The sequence below is a fragment of the Oxyura jamaicensis genome, chromosome 2 (assembly GCF_011077185.1).
Source record: "Oxyura jamaicensis isolate SHBP4307 breed ruddy duck chromosome 2, BPBGC_Ojam_1.0, whole genome shotgun sequence".
Lineage (NCBI taxonomy): Eukaryota > Metazoa > Chordata > Aves > Anseriformes > Anatidae > Oxyura > Oxyura jamaicensis.
Window position 1 is genome coordinate 39,189,128 of NC_048894.1, and position 17,197 is coordinate 39,206,324.

General features: G+C 34.7%; 1 protein-coding gene across 4 annotated transcripts in view; it reads right to left on the reverse strand.

Annotated features, from left to right (window-relative positions):
- Positions 1–1,134: 1,134 nt before the first annotated feature.
- Positions 1,135–17,197, reverse strand: part of ZNF385D (zinc finger protein 385D) — a 242,742-nt gene continuing 226,679 nt past the window's right edge. For all 4 annotated transcript variants that reach the window (XM_035316282.1, XM_035316280.1, XM_035316281.1 and 1 more), the window contains 4 exons: positions 12,265–12,498; positions 10,138–10,316; positions 8,572–8,673; positions 1,135–4,448 (listed from right to left, as the gene is read on the reverse strand). In XM_035316282.1, coding sequence (XP_035172173.1) covers positions 4,215–4,448; positions 8,572–8,673; positions 10,138–10,316; positions 12,265–12,498 — 749 coding nt within the window. In that variant the 3' untranslated portion in view covers positions 1,135–4,214. The remainder of the gene's footprint in view (positions 4,449–8,571; positions 8,674–10,137; positions 10,317–12,264; positions 12,499–17,197) is intronic.

Consider the following 17,197-nt stretch of genomic DNA (forward strand, 5'->3'; position numbering starts at 1 on the left):
AGGCAGAAGCAGAGGCTACTAAGAAACAGGACTTCAGCTTCCAGGGAACAATGGGCCAGTACTCTACTGTATCCTTGGGACCTGGAGTAGAAGTGACTATAGGCAAGTTCATTCAGTTATGGTATTTCTGGCATAACTAGAAGATAGTAAGTGCGAGACATTAAATTTACACATGGCATCCTTACATTGATTCAACAGCTGAAGAATCTTTTCATCTTTTAAAATACAGTGCCAATTGTGATATCCCATTACTAAAATGACAAATGTAATTTTTCTAGTTATATTAACTTTATTTAGCTATTTTTAATTATATATATATTTTAAAATAAAGATGTGTATTTCTCAAATACAATATTTCTTGACATGGCCAGTTCATTTTTTTTTTTTCTTTCTTCCAGTTCACTTTAGATAATTATATTTATATGATTTGCTTACTGACCTCTCACATCAGCTTTTACAGCAGCTTTCATGAAGGTAACTGATTTCATGGTTCAGAGCAATGATGAACTTTCAGAACAAAGGTTTAAAGCCAGTGATAGTTGGAAAAATGCAGATAGCATAAAAATATAAATATATATTCCTCCCACAAAAGTACCATCTCTTTGGGTCAGAAGAGAAGAGTCATTCTTTAACACTTAGCATAGAATTTAAGAAAATATCCCTGAACCTATTTGTTTTTCTGAGATCATACCCAGCCATTTCCCTGCCGGCTGATTTCATACTGTTGTTCCAGTGAATGACTGTGTCTTCAATGAAATTATCTGTTTCCTTGTGCTTTAGACTTCCTCCTGGCCCTGGAATGTTACTGTAATATGTAATATGATGACACATTTTATTATTACTATTATTATTATTTTTTTTTATAGTGCTCTCCATATTGGATGCATTGACAGGTAAGTGTAAAGTGTCTTCCATTTGCCAGCTCTTTTTTTCAGGTGTTGTGGATATACCCTTGACTGGAAGCTCCCCTTGCCCAATCAGATTGCTGTGCCAGTATTTTCCTTAACATATATATATATATATATACACATACAATATAAAACTGTTGTACTAACATCCCCGGTGCATTGATTTGTTACTGACCAAAAGGGAGTGGAACAGCAAGGCACAGAAAATCCACTATACATTCTAACATTTAGGCTTTATCCTTTATTAGGTAGTGAGTAAGAGACATAAAAAGAATTGAGTTTGTTTACAGCTGAAATTTAAAAGAGACTTGTGTGAACAAAAACTTGTTCCATAGAGCACTGTGACGAAAGAGGTCCAAGAAAACTGAAGGTGTCATTGTGAATTAGCTGATGTAAGTCATTGGAATGACACTCTTTTTATTTCTGGCAAAACTTGTATTAACTCTGTGCTTAGTACTGTGCCTCCATTCATGCCACAGGCCATATTCTCTCAAGAATCTGCCTTTTGATTTTGATGGCATTATGACAACATGGCAGGATGTACAGCATGTACGCATCAGAAGGCCATGTATAAGAGCCTACAGGATATTAGTGGGTCTCCTCCAGTCTGCATTATTATTTCATGGGGAAAATACTGTCTGCCCAGGCCTCCTCCCTCCCCAGAATGCCTCTGTTTGTTTAGCAAATGTTAATTACACACCTATTATAAAAGGCTCTGGAGATAAATGGTAGTTCATGGAGCACAGCTTGAAAACCAGTGGCCTATTTGAGAAGGAATCTGCATGCAGCTGGCAATGGCACTACAACTTCTGAAAAAGAAGGAATGCTGCAAATAGACTTAAAAGACCAAGGCCAAGATTTTGCAAAGACAAGTTTAACCTTACTACACTATATTTATGTACCCAAATAATTGGAAACATTTTCTAACTTCTGAGTGGTAGACACAGGTTTTGAAAGCTGACATGATTACTGCCTCTTTACTGGGAGCTGTAGAGTAGGGAGCCCTTTTAAATGTCAGCCCCTAGTTATTCAGGTGTCTAAACTTCAAGAATTTACATGTACTCTTCTCTTTTTGGAAACTAAGTAACCTAGAAACCTTTGGAAACTAAGAAACCTAGTAACCAGCCCTGAAATTGTTATCACTTCTAATTCATGGCTACATTGGAGTGAATTAAACATAACCAAAAGCCCGTTTCATTTCAAGGCACAAACGTTTGCAAATAAACTGGATGAAATACATATACATAATATAGAACTTATTTTAATACTTCTAGATAAATAAATGCATCTCTTTGGAATTCTTTGGACACAGACATCCATGGAACCTCTTCTTTCTCTCTTTATATATATATATATTTATAAAATCTATATGCAGAGAGGTTTAAAAAATGGCAGATACCAATGTATATGGAAGGCTCACTGATGAACTGCAAGTCAAAAGTGCTGTGTATTCCCATCCTCTATATCTCCCACCTGTTCATATTAACCACAGGCAGTATTATATAGCAACCACATGGTCAATATTTTGCATTACCCCCTTTTAATAAAATATTTTAAATCATTTCCTCATCAAAACTTAAATTATGTTTTTAATTTTTATTCCTCCTAAATATATGGTAGGCATTTCACTTAGCTACACATCAGAGTGGTCGCATGTGACTCAGCAGCACACTCCATAATATTAATAGATACTTTTCAGCTCCCTATGGGAAAAAGCAGGCAGCAAGAATTGGATTTGAGACATCTATTATTTTCTCTGCTGTTTGTTACTTACCACGTAATGACCCACAAGTGAAACTCAATGGTTATATAATTATTTTATATAGTAGATTTTCTGTTTATAAGTTATTTTTCTTATTCTAACATATATACAATATATCTATATATACCCCTGATAAATCTTATTTTAAAGGAACACAGTCAACCCCTTTAAGCCTCACAGTAAATATATAAGGCTTTAAGCTGCCCATACATAAAGGTCAGCTACAGAATTCAAGGGTCCCTTCAGATCCAAAAGGTTGTATTTGTTCCAAACCCACAATGTGCAGTTATCTCATAATATGTATCTTGTGTTGCTGTTTACACTTTATAGGTATATTAAAACATTTTATATCACATCAGTAGGAAATAAAACAAGAGAATAAATCAGTTTCTAAAACTAAGCCTATTGCAAAAAATGTTACCTGTACCTACAGACACTCCCACTGGTATGATATAAAAAGAATATGTGCCATTTTGGGGATGAAATTCTGGCTACACTGCAGTCAGGAGGAACTTTATACTGACTTAAATGAGGCCAGAATTTTTCTCTTGGTTTTCATTTGCTAGTTATGACGATGCATAACCCATTTGTGTCTTCCCTCTGCTCAACACTAAAGTGTCAGGCCTGTTTCATAACCAGAGTGCATTTTTTTGCTGTCAATTGGCATTCCTTAAATATTGATCAATCCTGTCTTACACATTTTGAATTTATGCACACTGTACACATTCACTCGCAGTTAAATAAAATTTTACCTATTCTGTGTACAGCATTTGGATTTATTTATTTATTTTTCACTAAATCTTTATCTTTTACCTTGTCTTAACCATAGATAACCTTCATGCCCATTCGTCCATGGGTGAGGAAAACAATTTTGCTCACCAGGAACAGCTCCATATTATTGTCATCATTTTTGACTACTTACCAAGTGACATAATTTGTTCATTTTATCTTTTGCAACTCAGTTAGAAACCTAGTGGCATAGATAGAGACACAATACTACTGTTTTACAAGACAACTATTGTATCTACTTTTTTTTTTTTTTTTTTTTTTTCAGATAAATACCCAGTAACTGCTGATTTGGCAGGAGGATTGGTAAGGGTACTACTATTCACAGTGTTTCTTTCTTTTTTTTTTTTTTTTTTTTCCCTTCTTCTTTAATCTACAGAATAAAGTATTTTATGTACATTGGAACCAGTTAATGCCCTTTAGACAAATTTGTAAGTTGTTTCATAAAGCAGGAAAGACATTGCAGGGAAATATGTGCCAAAAAGCACAGTCAAAAGGCTTCATAAGTTTTACATGTCACTACAAGTCAATGCTGGAGATCATTTCTAAAACGATCAATGCTCAAAAGAGGAATGCTCTCATCTGGAGAAAATACTGCCCATTCCCCCTTTTAGAATTTGTTCAGTTCTCTATCAAAAGTCCTGGCTCTTCATATATACTTTAAACTATAAATAAACACTGCATAGTTCAATGTTCTTGATTTTCTTTTTTGTTTGTTTTGATTTGAAAAATTATTGCAGTTAATTCCTGTTTGGAGTTCAGTAAGGAGCAAACAGCACGGGAGTATGGGTGGTCCGTATAGGCCCTGGAGCTGGTCGTAGGAGTGCTGGAGGAAGTGCTGAAGTCTGGAAAAGGGTAGCTGCTGGGGCTGTTCGAAGACTGAAGGGGGAATTCACAGCCACAGCAGCAGCTGCTGCAGCAGCTGCTAGCGGATTTGGTAAGATACGTGGAGCTATCGGCTTTGAAGGTTCCTTTGAAAATACTAATTTTACCTGTGGGGAAAAGAGAAAACAAACAAACAGAGAGCCATAATTTGTTCATGTTTGCTACATGACATGAAGCTTGACATAAGATTATAAGTGGAAAATCAACTAAGAGAGGTCTTGGACTGGTTACTGACTCTGCAAGCTGCAGGATTGTGACAGGAAACTTGATCTCACACATTGAACAGAAGTGAGCAGGATTTGGTAGAAAACAAAGACTTTCAATGTTCTCTTGGCTGTGGGCTCACCTCCTTATTACCGAGACTTATAATTTAATATAAGATGAGAAATCAAAGCAAACCTAAGGGGGCTGGGCAATCTGCACCTAAGTAAACCTACATGTACACTGTAAGAATTAAATAAGAAAGAATTAAGAGATCTCCATCTGGACAGCTTTATGACAGAGACCAGATCAGAATGAAAACATCTTATTCACTGGTGTGACTAAGAATGTACTTTTATTTTCATCATTAGGATTCAAGTTCTACTTAAAAAAAAGATCCACAGCTATCTCCTTTCAATTAACTGCAACTACTGATAACAAATACATAAACAAAGTTTATCTTTCACCAGTTATGAAAATCTCCTAAATGTGTTTCATGTGATAAAATAGGTGATTAATTCTATGGGTGTATTCCCTATGTCATACCTCATCCTCATCTTGCTGTGTCTTCAGAAGACTGTCTTCTGAAGAAAATGTTGGAAGACCTGTTTCACTAAGATACTGTTCATTATTATAAAGACTGTAAAAAAGGCGCAGATTTAAAAAAAAATATGTTGTCATGAAAAACTCTTGCCTGTATCACTTAGCGTGGTGCCAAAAGATGATATTTTTGTTACTGCTGCTGAAGCTTTTGGTTTAAATAGTTTTAAATCACAAGTCTTGCACAATAACAACTACAGTTTAGAAAACTCTGCATTTAGAGTTTGCAAAAAGAATAAATAAGCTCAAGTGTTGTCCAAACTAATTGAAAATACTCAACAGACCTTCATTATTATTTGAGTATTTGAGAATTTATATTTGGTATGCATAAAAGTGAACATCAGAGTAGTCTAGTCTATATAGATTTCTGGAGGTTTTGATGGGATTTTAAGGTTTTAATGAGAAGCCAGGAGCCTGAATACCTTTATTGTTCTGGTTTTACAACTCTGAAATAAGGGTAGAGACTTCATCCACCAACAAAGAAAACTTCCCATCAACTATGATTGACTCTGGATGGGTTTGTGTCCTGGACCTGAGGACCAAAGGACCTGAGGACCAAAGGACCTGAGGTCCTTTGCATAGCAAATATACCTGAATATATGGTATTGAACATACAAATATATGTACTATGCTCTGGTACTATGTACTATGCTCAGTCTAAGTACAGACACTTTTCACTCATAAGGAAACACAGTTTCTCATCCTTGAATTGAAAGGGATTTTCAAATAATTAACTTGCCCTACGTCAGTCTGATACTTTCCACTCAATAGTACTGTGGTGAGTGAATAGTCAGAAAGACATCATCTGACATGCACCAAAAGCGAATTTCATCATTCATAAAGTTATCACTGTATTCCTTAAAAATTAATTAATTAATTAATTAATTGGCTCTTTTCTAGCCAGATGGATGCAGGATTTTGACTTTTCCTAATATCCATTGCCAACTGTGGTGATCTCAATGTCCTTTGAAGCTCTGGGAGGGATACTCAGAGGGGACCAGATTCTGTAATTCTCTTAATAGAAGATAAAATGGGCAATAGACACCATGATCAGATAAAGATGATCTTATCATCTCCTTGATCAGTGTTACATTCAGTGATCCAAGCTGTCTTCTTCCCTTGCTGAACATTTAACTTTTTCTTCCTCCCTTACTATTTATTTAGTAAATATTTTTTCAGCCTTATTTAGAACAGCCAAGAAAAATATTTTCAAAATAAATAAATAAATAAATAAATAAAAATCCTAACTACAAATAAAACCAACCCAAAACAACATAACATGTTTTTCATAAAAGCTATCTCATTGCAGAAAGTTTAGGCTATGAAATGCCCGATAATTTCTTTCTTTCTGGTGTAGCATTTTCAGCTAAGTCTCAATGGTAGAAGATTTCTTGAACTGTAAAAGAGTACTGTGGGAATTCATAAAGCTCCTTTCTCTGAAGCATTATAAATGATACTGAAAGTATGGCATTGTAGAGCAATTGGTCTATAAAACCTATGAGAATGTTATATGTCCTTTTCATAACTTCCATCGAGGCGGGGGGGGGGGGGGGGGGGGGATGAAGATGATGCTCATATATTTGTTGTCATGAAGACCAAAGATCTTAGATCTTAGGTGACAATATTAAAAGGCTAGGTCATTCTTAGAGGAATCAGGAACTTCTAATGAAGTTAGACTTTCAGCTAATTTATCAACATTGTTGTGATGTCCAGATAGCTGCAATAACAGTAACATTTTTTATATAGAGTACGATGCGCATTCATTTTCAAATCTCTCCGCAAGTACTAATTAACACACAGGTCAACATTAAGAGTTCAGTAGGCATTATGCATTTCATTTACAGTGAAATAAACTAAGGGACTATGAATGACTTGAAAAAATAGTGGGGAGTAAAGAAAGTTAAAGTCTAGAGCACATCATAAACATTAGCACATCTTTGTTTTGTTGCTATGCCATTCCGCATTCCAAGTGACAGCATTATTTTTTTTTTTAATTCCAAAATAAACAAACAAAAAGACTAAATGAAGCTTCTGTTCTACTATAGCTATCTGTTGGTTTATTGCTTTAAATTCCCTTCAAGTCAACTCTGTTCTGACTTGTGTATGGTGAGCACTTGGGAGTGAGGAAGAAAGAAAAGGACATATTGCCTTTATTTGTCTATGCACCATCTGAATAGCCTTGATCCTTGGCTGGAGTTCTTAGAAATCACCACTACATAAATTGTTAAATAGACAACTGTGTACAACAACGGTAACATAATGGTTATTTTTACCCCCTTGGGAAACAATGAATTTCCTCAAGGAATAATAATCTTGACAGAGAAGCTTTGGTGATTCCATACACTACCTTCCTAATTATATGTTTTCTATTCTTTTCAGTGTATGTTAAATGTAGTGGAGACCTTGGTCTCCCAGGTGGATTACTGAACAACCCTATAGGGCTATTTCTGTACTAGTGGATCTACCAGAATAGTGCAGTGCATTATGTTGCAATATCTAGGAAAGCTCCTACACAACTGAATAGTGCATGAATGTACTACAAAAAAGAAAAAAAAAAAAAAAAAGAAAAAAAAAAGGGCTACCCCAACGAGGACAAATTCTATATTGTCAAGAAAATAGCTTAAGTTCAACTAGCAGAGAACTGGGATCTCACAGAAGAAAGCTCTAAATTCTGTCTGCATTAGAGAAAATGGACAATGAATAAGGGCCTAATCTGTATGAGGCCAATGAATCAACACCCTCGGCCTGCCAAAACCATTTATAAACCCTTACAAAACACCATGTCACATAAAACAATCACACAGTTTATCTGATGTAGATAAATGTCAGATGCTTCACTATCCCACCCACAATATAAACTGTTTCTTGACTAATGGCAGGATCCTGGTGGGGTTTTTTATTAAAGAGTAAACATATTTTTCAGCTTTTGAAACTAGCAAGAAGTCTACTTCACAAAGTTTGTCCTGTCAGTTGGAAATGTGACCAGAACCATCCTGAAACTGAGCAGAATGAAATGAGAGATGGATTTTTTAATTGTTATTGTTTCAATTGTTACTTGAATAATTTTCTAAATGAAGAATGAATAAAGGTTTTATGTTTTACAGAGCTTTATTTAGTTATTTCACCACTATTGTCTTCAGTGAAAACTGGAAAAATCCTGTTTGATGTTTGCATGTTTCTCTCCTCTCTTGCTCTCTAATGACCTTTGAAACTAGCTTCTTTCCTAAGGCTATTTAGAGGAGCCACAAAAACATGGGTCCACACCCTCCAAAGGATATAAAAAGTCTCCTGTGGGCTTCCATGATCTTATTTAGGCATTCACATACTCCCATTGCTTACACTATCATCTTATTTTAAAGATTCTTCCATTCTCATTTTCTAAATACCCTATTCAGCATGATTCTATGAATCAAATGGTGATTGGCTTACCCCTAGAGGATGCGTTCCCTTCTGGAGTTTGTTGTACGGGCTGTATTTAGGTTTAGGCGGCTTCCCAGCAGCTCTGTCTTTGTGCCTTCTACTGCTTATGTGCTGTTAAAATACATTGGAAAAAAAAAGAAAAAAAAAAAAAGAAAAAAAGAAAAAGTGATATTTCCATAATTTTAAGTTCTGCTTTCCATAAGTATGTTCTAATACTGAAGGCTGCTGCTCTCCACAACAGCATTATTTGACTAATTCAATAATGAATGAGAATAGGGACTATTGCAGTTTGAGTGATTCCTTTGTGCATCACACAGTGGGACTGTGATTTTCAGCAGTGCTCAGCTCCACTTTGCTTCCACTGTAGTCAATGAATTTCTCACCTTTGTTAACTTCAACAAGACCTGAATTAGGTCAAAGCTAGAATCCTTTGAAAAATTCCCCTCCCTGTCTTTATAAAGCACCCATCAAATTCAATCCATTGCTGATAGATAGTTTTGGAAGAATATTAGATAGTACAGCACTCACTATTCAAAAAAAGGGAGGAAAAAAAAAAAAAAAAAAAAAGGTCACAAAAGGGTTTAAATCCCTAAGAAGCCTAGAGATCCTTCTTTTAAGATTTCAGCTGAAAGATGGTTACATATCAAACTAAATGACAGTGAAGTAAAATCACAAAGCCCATTATCTTCTTTATAAAATCTATTAGATTTTACAAGAATCCTTCTACACAGACTTTATTGCAGTACTAGATGTAAGGGACCTTTTTTAGAACTGTATTTTTACTTTGATTTTCATTCTTCAGAGAGTTCTCACAAAGGAGACAAAGAACTGGACTTTTTCCTGAAAGCAGAAGACAAGCATTGCTATTGTCCATTACAGAATTTATCTTCATTCTTGTAAAGTTCCTTAACAAACATTTAATTCCAAAAGGCATATGGTATTAAACTAAGTGTTTTTCAGTGCAAAGGCTTTGTTCATCTGATGAATGCCTGAACATAACTTAGTGTAATTGCAATTTAGAGGTCATGCTTCTCAGTTACAGAGTAACACCAATAAAAAGAAATAAACAAATCCTCTCCATCCCATATTTGTAAGCAGGTTGTTCAATGTTCTGTGAAAATACTGGCTACAACCACCTCCACATCTTTGTCAAGGCAAATAACATGCAGTACACTAAATATCAGGGTTTATTAGCTCATGACAACTATAGTAGTCTAAAGACAGTTGTAACATGTTGCAGCTTACAGCTTCTATAATGTTTTAAATAAAAACACCCTTTATATATTATATATATATCAAATATATATATATATATTATATCATAAAATACATGTATATATAAAAAAGTTTTTGAGAAAATACATTTTGTACGGGAGAAAGTCATATCAAAAACTAAACATACAGCATAAAAGACAAATACAGTGGACAAAATCAATAAGCTCCATTTTGATGTGAACTATTAGATTAACACATAGATTAACATTAGATCAACACAGTACCAACATTATGTTGGTACTTTACCTCCACGAAAACAAAGAATAACCAAGGATCACATTCTGCAAGCTAGCTGAGTACCTGTTTCAGTTGTGTCTCAGAGTTTACGTGCACATCACATATTTCACAGTGAAATGTTTTGTTCTGAAGGCCTGTGTTTCCTTTATTCACAGGTCCTTTGCCTTTTACGCCTGCCCGGGGAAAGGCTTTTATGGTTCCACTTCCATTCCGAGCTTCCAGCATAGTTTTGTGCTTAGTCCCTGGAGACATTAGAAATGGGAAACAGAAAGAACTTTTGTAATTTGGTTGCATTCATTGTTTTATTTTCTTTCTAAAAGAAAATCATATGAACCTCAGCGTGGTGCTATGTGCTATCCTTGGAATATGTCTGTGTTTGTCTTTATCATATTAATACTAATGTAATGGTATTTCACATCTGATATTTAATTATTAAATTATGGGTCTGTAGGTAATTCACTAGAACAAAGCAGCCACACCAATATGTAGTGGCACAATCAGGTATCCTGATGTGAAGTTAAATGAGTGTGACTTTTCTCATTAACTCCTGCTGCTAATAAGAGCTGAATTGTAGTTGCAAAGGAAGAGTAATTTAGCTATTAAAGGTGTAGTTGCCTTTGATTTGTAGTTCTTCTGAACGGATTGATAAACAGTATGCATTAGGTAGCTTACACTTAAATCTGTAATTAACTAATTAGTTCTCAAACCACAAAGGGGTAGATGTTGCTAGCAGCAACCTGGACAGAAACCAAAACATGTGAGAAACATGCATGTCAGAAAAACGTACTTGCATTGGTAATTAAAATAAAGGTTGGATAGAAAGCAATTGTGTCTATTTCTGTACCTTTATTCAGATCAAACCATTTCTTACACTGTTGACTTCCAGGCAGGTAGTCTGTGAAGATAATGGACTACTGCCATATAGAGATTTAGTATTCCAGTGATAATCACTATATGCATCATGTTATACACTTTTCTAAACATGTATGTGTGCAGCTACACACACAGTTTATCAGCATAGAAAGCAGAAACTTGGAGGTTTTTATCTAAATATTCATAGTAATGTTTGGGCTCATATCTAGATCACAGAAATGCTTAGGGTCTAAGCTTCATATGTAATTAAATAGGTTAAATATGTACAGCTTTATGAACTTGAATTGTCACCACTTGAAGATCTGGCATACAGAAAACACAGTAGTCGAAACTGACTAGGATTTCTCTCTCATGAATACCAACAAATTATTATTTCCTTTTTAATTTAAACAGATTCTATAGGCTTGTCATTTTTTTTTTTTTATCTTATTATTATTATTTTTTTAAGACCATTTACTTCAGGTATACTAGCATTGTCTCTGTCTTTCAGTCCTGAGGGTCTTTCTACCTCTTAACTCTGGTTACCTTGCTGTCAGGTAACAACTGACATCCAAAATCAGGATTTTTTTCTGTAGGACTGTTATAGGTGGTCACTGCCTCCATATTAAATTCCAAGATCTTTTAACACTGCTTACCACAAAGCCAATCAATAAGACATTTAAAATAGTGACCGTGGATGATGGTTGTCGACTTCTGGAACTTACTGATGTTACTAGCTCTAATAACAAAAAAGGTTTAAAAATTAAGAAAGACAGAGGTAAGCAATTACCAATTCACCTCTAATGCACCAGTCACTATCATTTGATGAAAACAAAGGAAAAACATAAATTTTACCAAGTTATTAACAGACAATATGGGCCTAAAAATTCTGACTCTCATCATTGAATTCTGACTGACACTCAGCCTTTCAGACTTAATTTGTTAGATTTCAAACAAAACTAATGGTATTCATTCTCAGTTCGCTAGCTGGCACAAACAAAAGTATGCAAACTCTGAACACCAAAGGTAATGAAGCATGAGCTGTCATTTAGTTCTATAAGGTCTGGAAGCTGCAAAAGCTAAAATGTAAGAAAATGGGTAACTTGCGTGCAATAAATTTCCTTTCTTCCCCCTTTTTGAAAGCGTCTTTGCCTGTCATTTCATTTTTGTTCTTTAATAGTTAATGAATTCCATGTAATTGCCAGCTTTCTGCCACCTCTTTGTCCCCTGCTGCAAGAGATCTAATCTATTCAGGAGAAGATAATTGCAGAGCTCTTGAGACAGAAGGAAAAAAAAAAAAAAAAAAAAGGGAAGAAAGCAAGCATTGCTCCATCTCACCACTGTTGTGTGCCTCCAGCTGTGAGGCAGAGTTGACAGCGACTTTGCATAGTGAACAGTACAGTAGTCTTTTTGCTTTTTCTTCCTCAGTCTCAACGGAAGGACATGTGGTGCTGCTAGTGGCTGTCGTGGGGATTTTCTCCACTTTAGAGGTGATCTCAGTTGTCATAACACTGCTCTTCCGGATTTCCACGGTTGTTGTCGTTGATATTGCTGGTGTCCCTGTGGTAATGTCTGTGGACAAAGGGATGAGATGGAAGGAAACAAAACAGAAGGTTGTGACCTTTGGTGTTTGCTTGCTAGTATCCTAACACTGTAACTGTACAGAGAACCAGACCATGCTGGTGATGGTTTGACTAACGGTAATGAACTAAATCTGACCTTATTCTTTGCATTTTGTATGGTTACTCCCATGTATCAAAATGTCATGTACTCCATTCTGCTAACACCCAGTAAATACAAAATTCATAAACTGAAAGACAGGTCATTGAGACTGTACTGTACGACTGAAGGATAATCCACCAGAAGTGGTTGCATAAATTACCAGAACAAAATTTAGTAGTTAAAATTTATATGCAGCACTTCAGATACATAAACTGTCACAGTGCCGAATAATACTTACATTGATTGAGTAGCTGAGCTAAAGTTTTACATTCTGTACTAATAAAACTAGAATTAAAATAATTGTACTAGTGTTATCTGATAAAAAATAAATAAATTGATACTTCACTTGATGTCAGCCAAAACTATTATTAAATTAACAAAAGTAATTATTAATACACTATTTATCCATGCATTATTACTATCCAATATTACATACTAGTAATATATACTAATAACAGTAATCAAAAATACAATCTGATACCTACACAAACACTAAAAAGACTTTCATTTTGTCAGTGGTATGTTTGGAAAAATTGTAAGCATGTTACATATTTGAATCTTTTTGGAAATCTAGTGCTTACATCTAAGAACACATGCTTTTTCAGATTCAGAAGAGAGAAAACACACAATGATATTATTGTTTGAATAACATATAAATGACATTTTGTATAATTCCTAAATATCCATGTTCAATATTATTAGTTAACCCAGCAATCTCTTCAGGCTTCCAGATGAGTCTGATTTCCAACAAATAAGTACCAAGGGCCTACATCCCTGCCAAGGATACAAGTCCTGAATGCAGCAAGGAGCTGACAGCCTACAGTTCTCACAGACATCTTGCCATCCCATTTTGGAGCCTGAGTGCCCTCGACTCAGACCTCTCCCTCTGAAAAAGGGAATATCCTCATTCAGTCCCCTCCACAGATGCTCATGCATTTCCATGTCATAAAGAGAGAGAAAAGAAAAGCCATGGCAGTATTAGGCAAAATAGCTATTAGAAGAGGCAAAATAACTATTCTTTGGATTATAGATCTCAGTATGTATTGTGTTGCAGGAGGGACACTAACTGAGCCCACAGAGGTATGTTAATACTGTTCAACAATTTCATTAATGAAGAACATGCCTATTAATTTAGTAGACAGTAACAAACTCGGAGGAAGGGCAAACACACTGGGAGACATGATTCAAAACAATTTTAATGCATTGGAGAAACAGTCTAGAAAATGAGATGGTTTCCAGTAAAGACAATTGCAGGAATCCACACTTGGTAGGATTAATATAACCTATTAAAACAGGATTAATATAACCTATTAAAACAGGATGAAGAACATTAGCTCCAGTACTAGTTTTTTGTTGTTGTTGTTGTTTGTTTTGTTTTGTTTTGTTTTGTTTTCTCTCAGTAAAAGCTTTCAGTAGTGGATAACAAGATGAACACAGATCACTTATACCATGGTGTTATGAAAAAGGTTCCTGCCATATTGAAAGTGTGAAGTGAAAGATTTATGAATTATTTTTTTTCTCTAATCAGCACTGTCGGCTCTGTATCCAGTCTGGGGACAGTAAACACCACATTAACAATGATATGCTTTGTTTTTAACTCAGTAGCAATGTAAATGCAAACTAACAGGAGAGAGGTTGTGAGGGAGGAAGCCAAAACAAATTAGAAGTTCAGAAAACATGACCTATGAATCTAAAAAGTGAAGGGTAAACACTGACAACATTTTTCAGATCTGCAGAAGGTAGCTAAAAATAAGAGAATATACTATTCTCCCTGATCCCTTCTAACAGGACAAGAACTATTGGATTACAGCAAGAGAGACTTAGATTAGACATCAGGAAATTCTTTCTAATATTAAAGCTCTAAAGCTGTAGAATAACCTACCTACAGAGATCCTGAAATATTGCCTATTGAAGGACTTAGAACTGATTGAAGAAATATCTGTAGGAGCAACCGAGGTCTGACCCCCTTTCAGCTAGCAGGTTATCTCTGAGGAACTTTCTAGCCTTGTCAATTTCTATAATTTATTTTGTAATGTTTCTACATATTCTCTCAAAGGGTTTGATAAATTATTTATAAAAGAAAAAAAGATGAGTTTGTGTTATGAATAGTCTACATACTGCCAGGCATTAAAACATATAGCAAAAGGTCCAACTCAAAGTTTAATAAAAGTACTTTTTTTTTCCTGATTTGGAGTCTGGAAGTGATAATATTCTGAATGTACTGAGGATATCAAATACTGCTGAAATGGTGTTATCTTGCTGAACATTCTGTTCTTCTTTTTTTTTTTTTTTTTTTTTTTTACTGATTAACAACTTTTCAAAAGAAAAACAATATTTTGAAATATTAAGAGTTTTGTTGGAAAAATGATGAGTAAATGAAGCCTTTATAGGGCTGTCCACAAAATTACTCATTTAACTAGCCATTCCTTCACCATTCCAGAAAATCTGTGTTGACGTTGGCTTTCGTTGAGCTGAAAGGTGCTGCAAGTATACCAAAAGCCCACACCCAGTGGTACATAACACTGCTTTTAAAACTTCAGTTTCTCCTGGGACTATTATACAGTAGCAGGTCTAGCTAATGTACTTTCCTGGTGAAAAGGAAGGCAGAGGACAGACAGCAGGAGGGAGAGAAAAGGAAGAGAGAAAGAAGGCATTAATATTCACTAAGAATTGGTGTCAAAGTTGGTGCTCATCTTAATCTTCCAGGAAATTAGGTATGTACATCAATCACCATTACCACATTTGTGGTGCAAGGATCAGTATGCCTTAAGTGAAATATGGACCATTATTTCTTTATATTACATAGGAAAACCTAAGGCAATGGACAAAACATAAAATACAAATATGTATACATTAAAAAGCTTAAGTAACTGCAGATTTTATTCTGCTTCAGCAATATGACCCTCGATATGTATTTTACCTTTTATTTAACTATCTAGTTATCTTAAAGTGAAAAGAAAATACAATCAATTATCATAGTCCTTTTGAAGGTATTTTAATATGTATGTGTGGAAGCAGCATTTTATATAAAAAATAAACTAAAAATTGTAAATATAATTCCAAAATACCAATATTCAGAGCATATATCCTGCTCATATACCTTCCAAAACATCACCTATTTAATACATCATATATTTCATTAATGCAAACACATTAATGATATCAAAACACATACAAGAAAATCATCCAAGTTCACCATGTGAAAGCCATGACACATTTAAAGATGCAAAGCTGCTCCTCTTCATTCAATCTTTACAATTATCTGCAGGAATTATTGGGGAAACATTCTAAAAATTGTGAAGTAGGCTTGCAATGAAGGAATTAAAATCCTCTTCTTACCAGAACTTCTAATCTAACTAGCATGTGCATCTTTGAATGTATTACAGTGTTGCTGCCTGTACACAGTTAGGTGTACTAAATACAGCATACAGCATTAAAGGTATAAGGGATTAAGGGGAAAAAATAAAAAAAAAAAGAAAGAAAAAAAAGGCAGTAGGAAGACATTTGAACAGATGCCTTGAAGACTGAATCAGCATTTCTTAGCATTACATTATGACAGTGCTTTAAGAACTATTTCAATAATAAATGATCTAAAATTGAGCTGGAAATTCAGTCACAGTCAAATGGAAGATTTGTTTCTGGTGACGCAGGCTTACAGCACTGTGCTATTTTCATACCAGTGGCCTGCAGCAAATATTCATTATTGCAACTGTCACTGCTTGGCTTTGGCATAGAAGCAGACTGCTAATATTGTATGGACTCCAGCAGCAAAAAAAAAAAAAAAAGGGAACACTTCAGGATTCAAAACAAATCCATTTATGTTCCTGGACTTAATATAGCAATGGAATAAACATGGAATAAATAATGGAATTAATGGATGCAATGGAAGCAATTCCATAAGCAATGGAATAAATAATAATAATAATAATAATAATAATAATAATAATAATAAAGTCATTAAAAACTAATCTTGCACACTGGCAAAATCAAATATTTATTTTAACAAGAAGGCAAAACCAGAATAAAAGCATTCAATGAGAATTGACTCCTTTGGGTAGTACAGATACCATAGTTCAAGTGGAAAACTGCAAGAGTATGATTAAGGTCCTTCTATGTAAGCAGGATTAATTTTATATCCCAGCTACAAGACTCATGAATTTTCCTTAGACTGAAGAAACAGAAAATTACAGTCAACTCATGTTTTTCTTCTGAGTATGTGAAAGTCTCACTCATCAGTTTCTGCTACTAAGCATAAGAATTTCTTATCCTAAAACTATAAATAGACCTACAGAGAGAAAATTGCTCTGACTTCAAACAAATCAAAACTATTTATGAGCTTATTTTTTCTTCCACAATCTCAAGTGGCATGCATTTAAAAATATGCCTGATTTAGCACATACTCATGCATTCTAGTCTCATTTAAATTCAGCTTTGTCTTTGACATAAGAGGATTGAGCATTTGGCCCATAATGCTATCCAGGAAGGAAAACAAAACTAATTTGAAAAAAAAGAAAAGAAAAGAAAAGAAAAGGAAAGGAAAGGAAAGGAA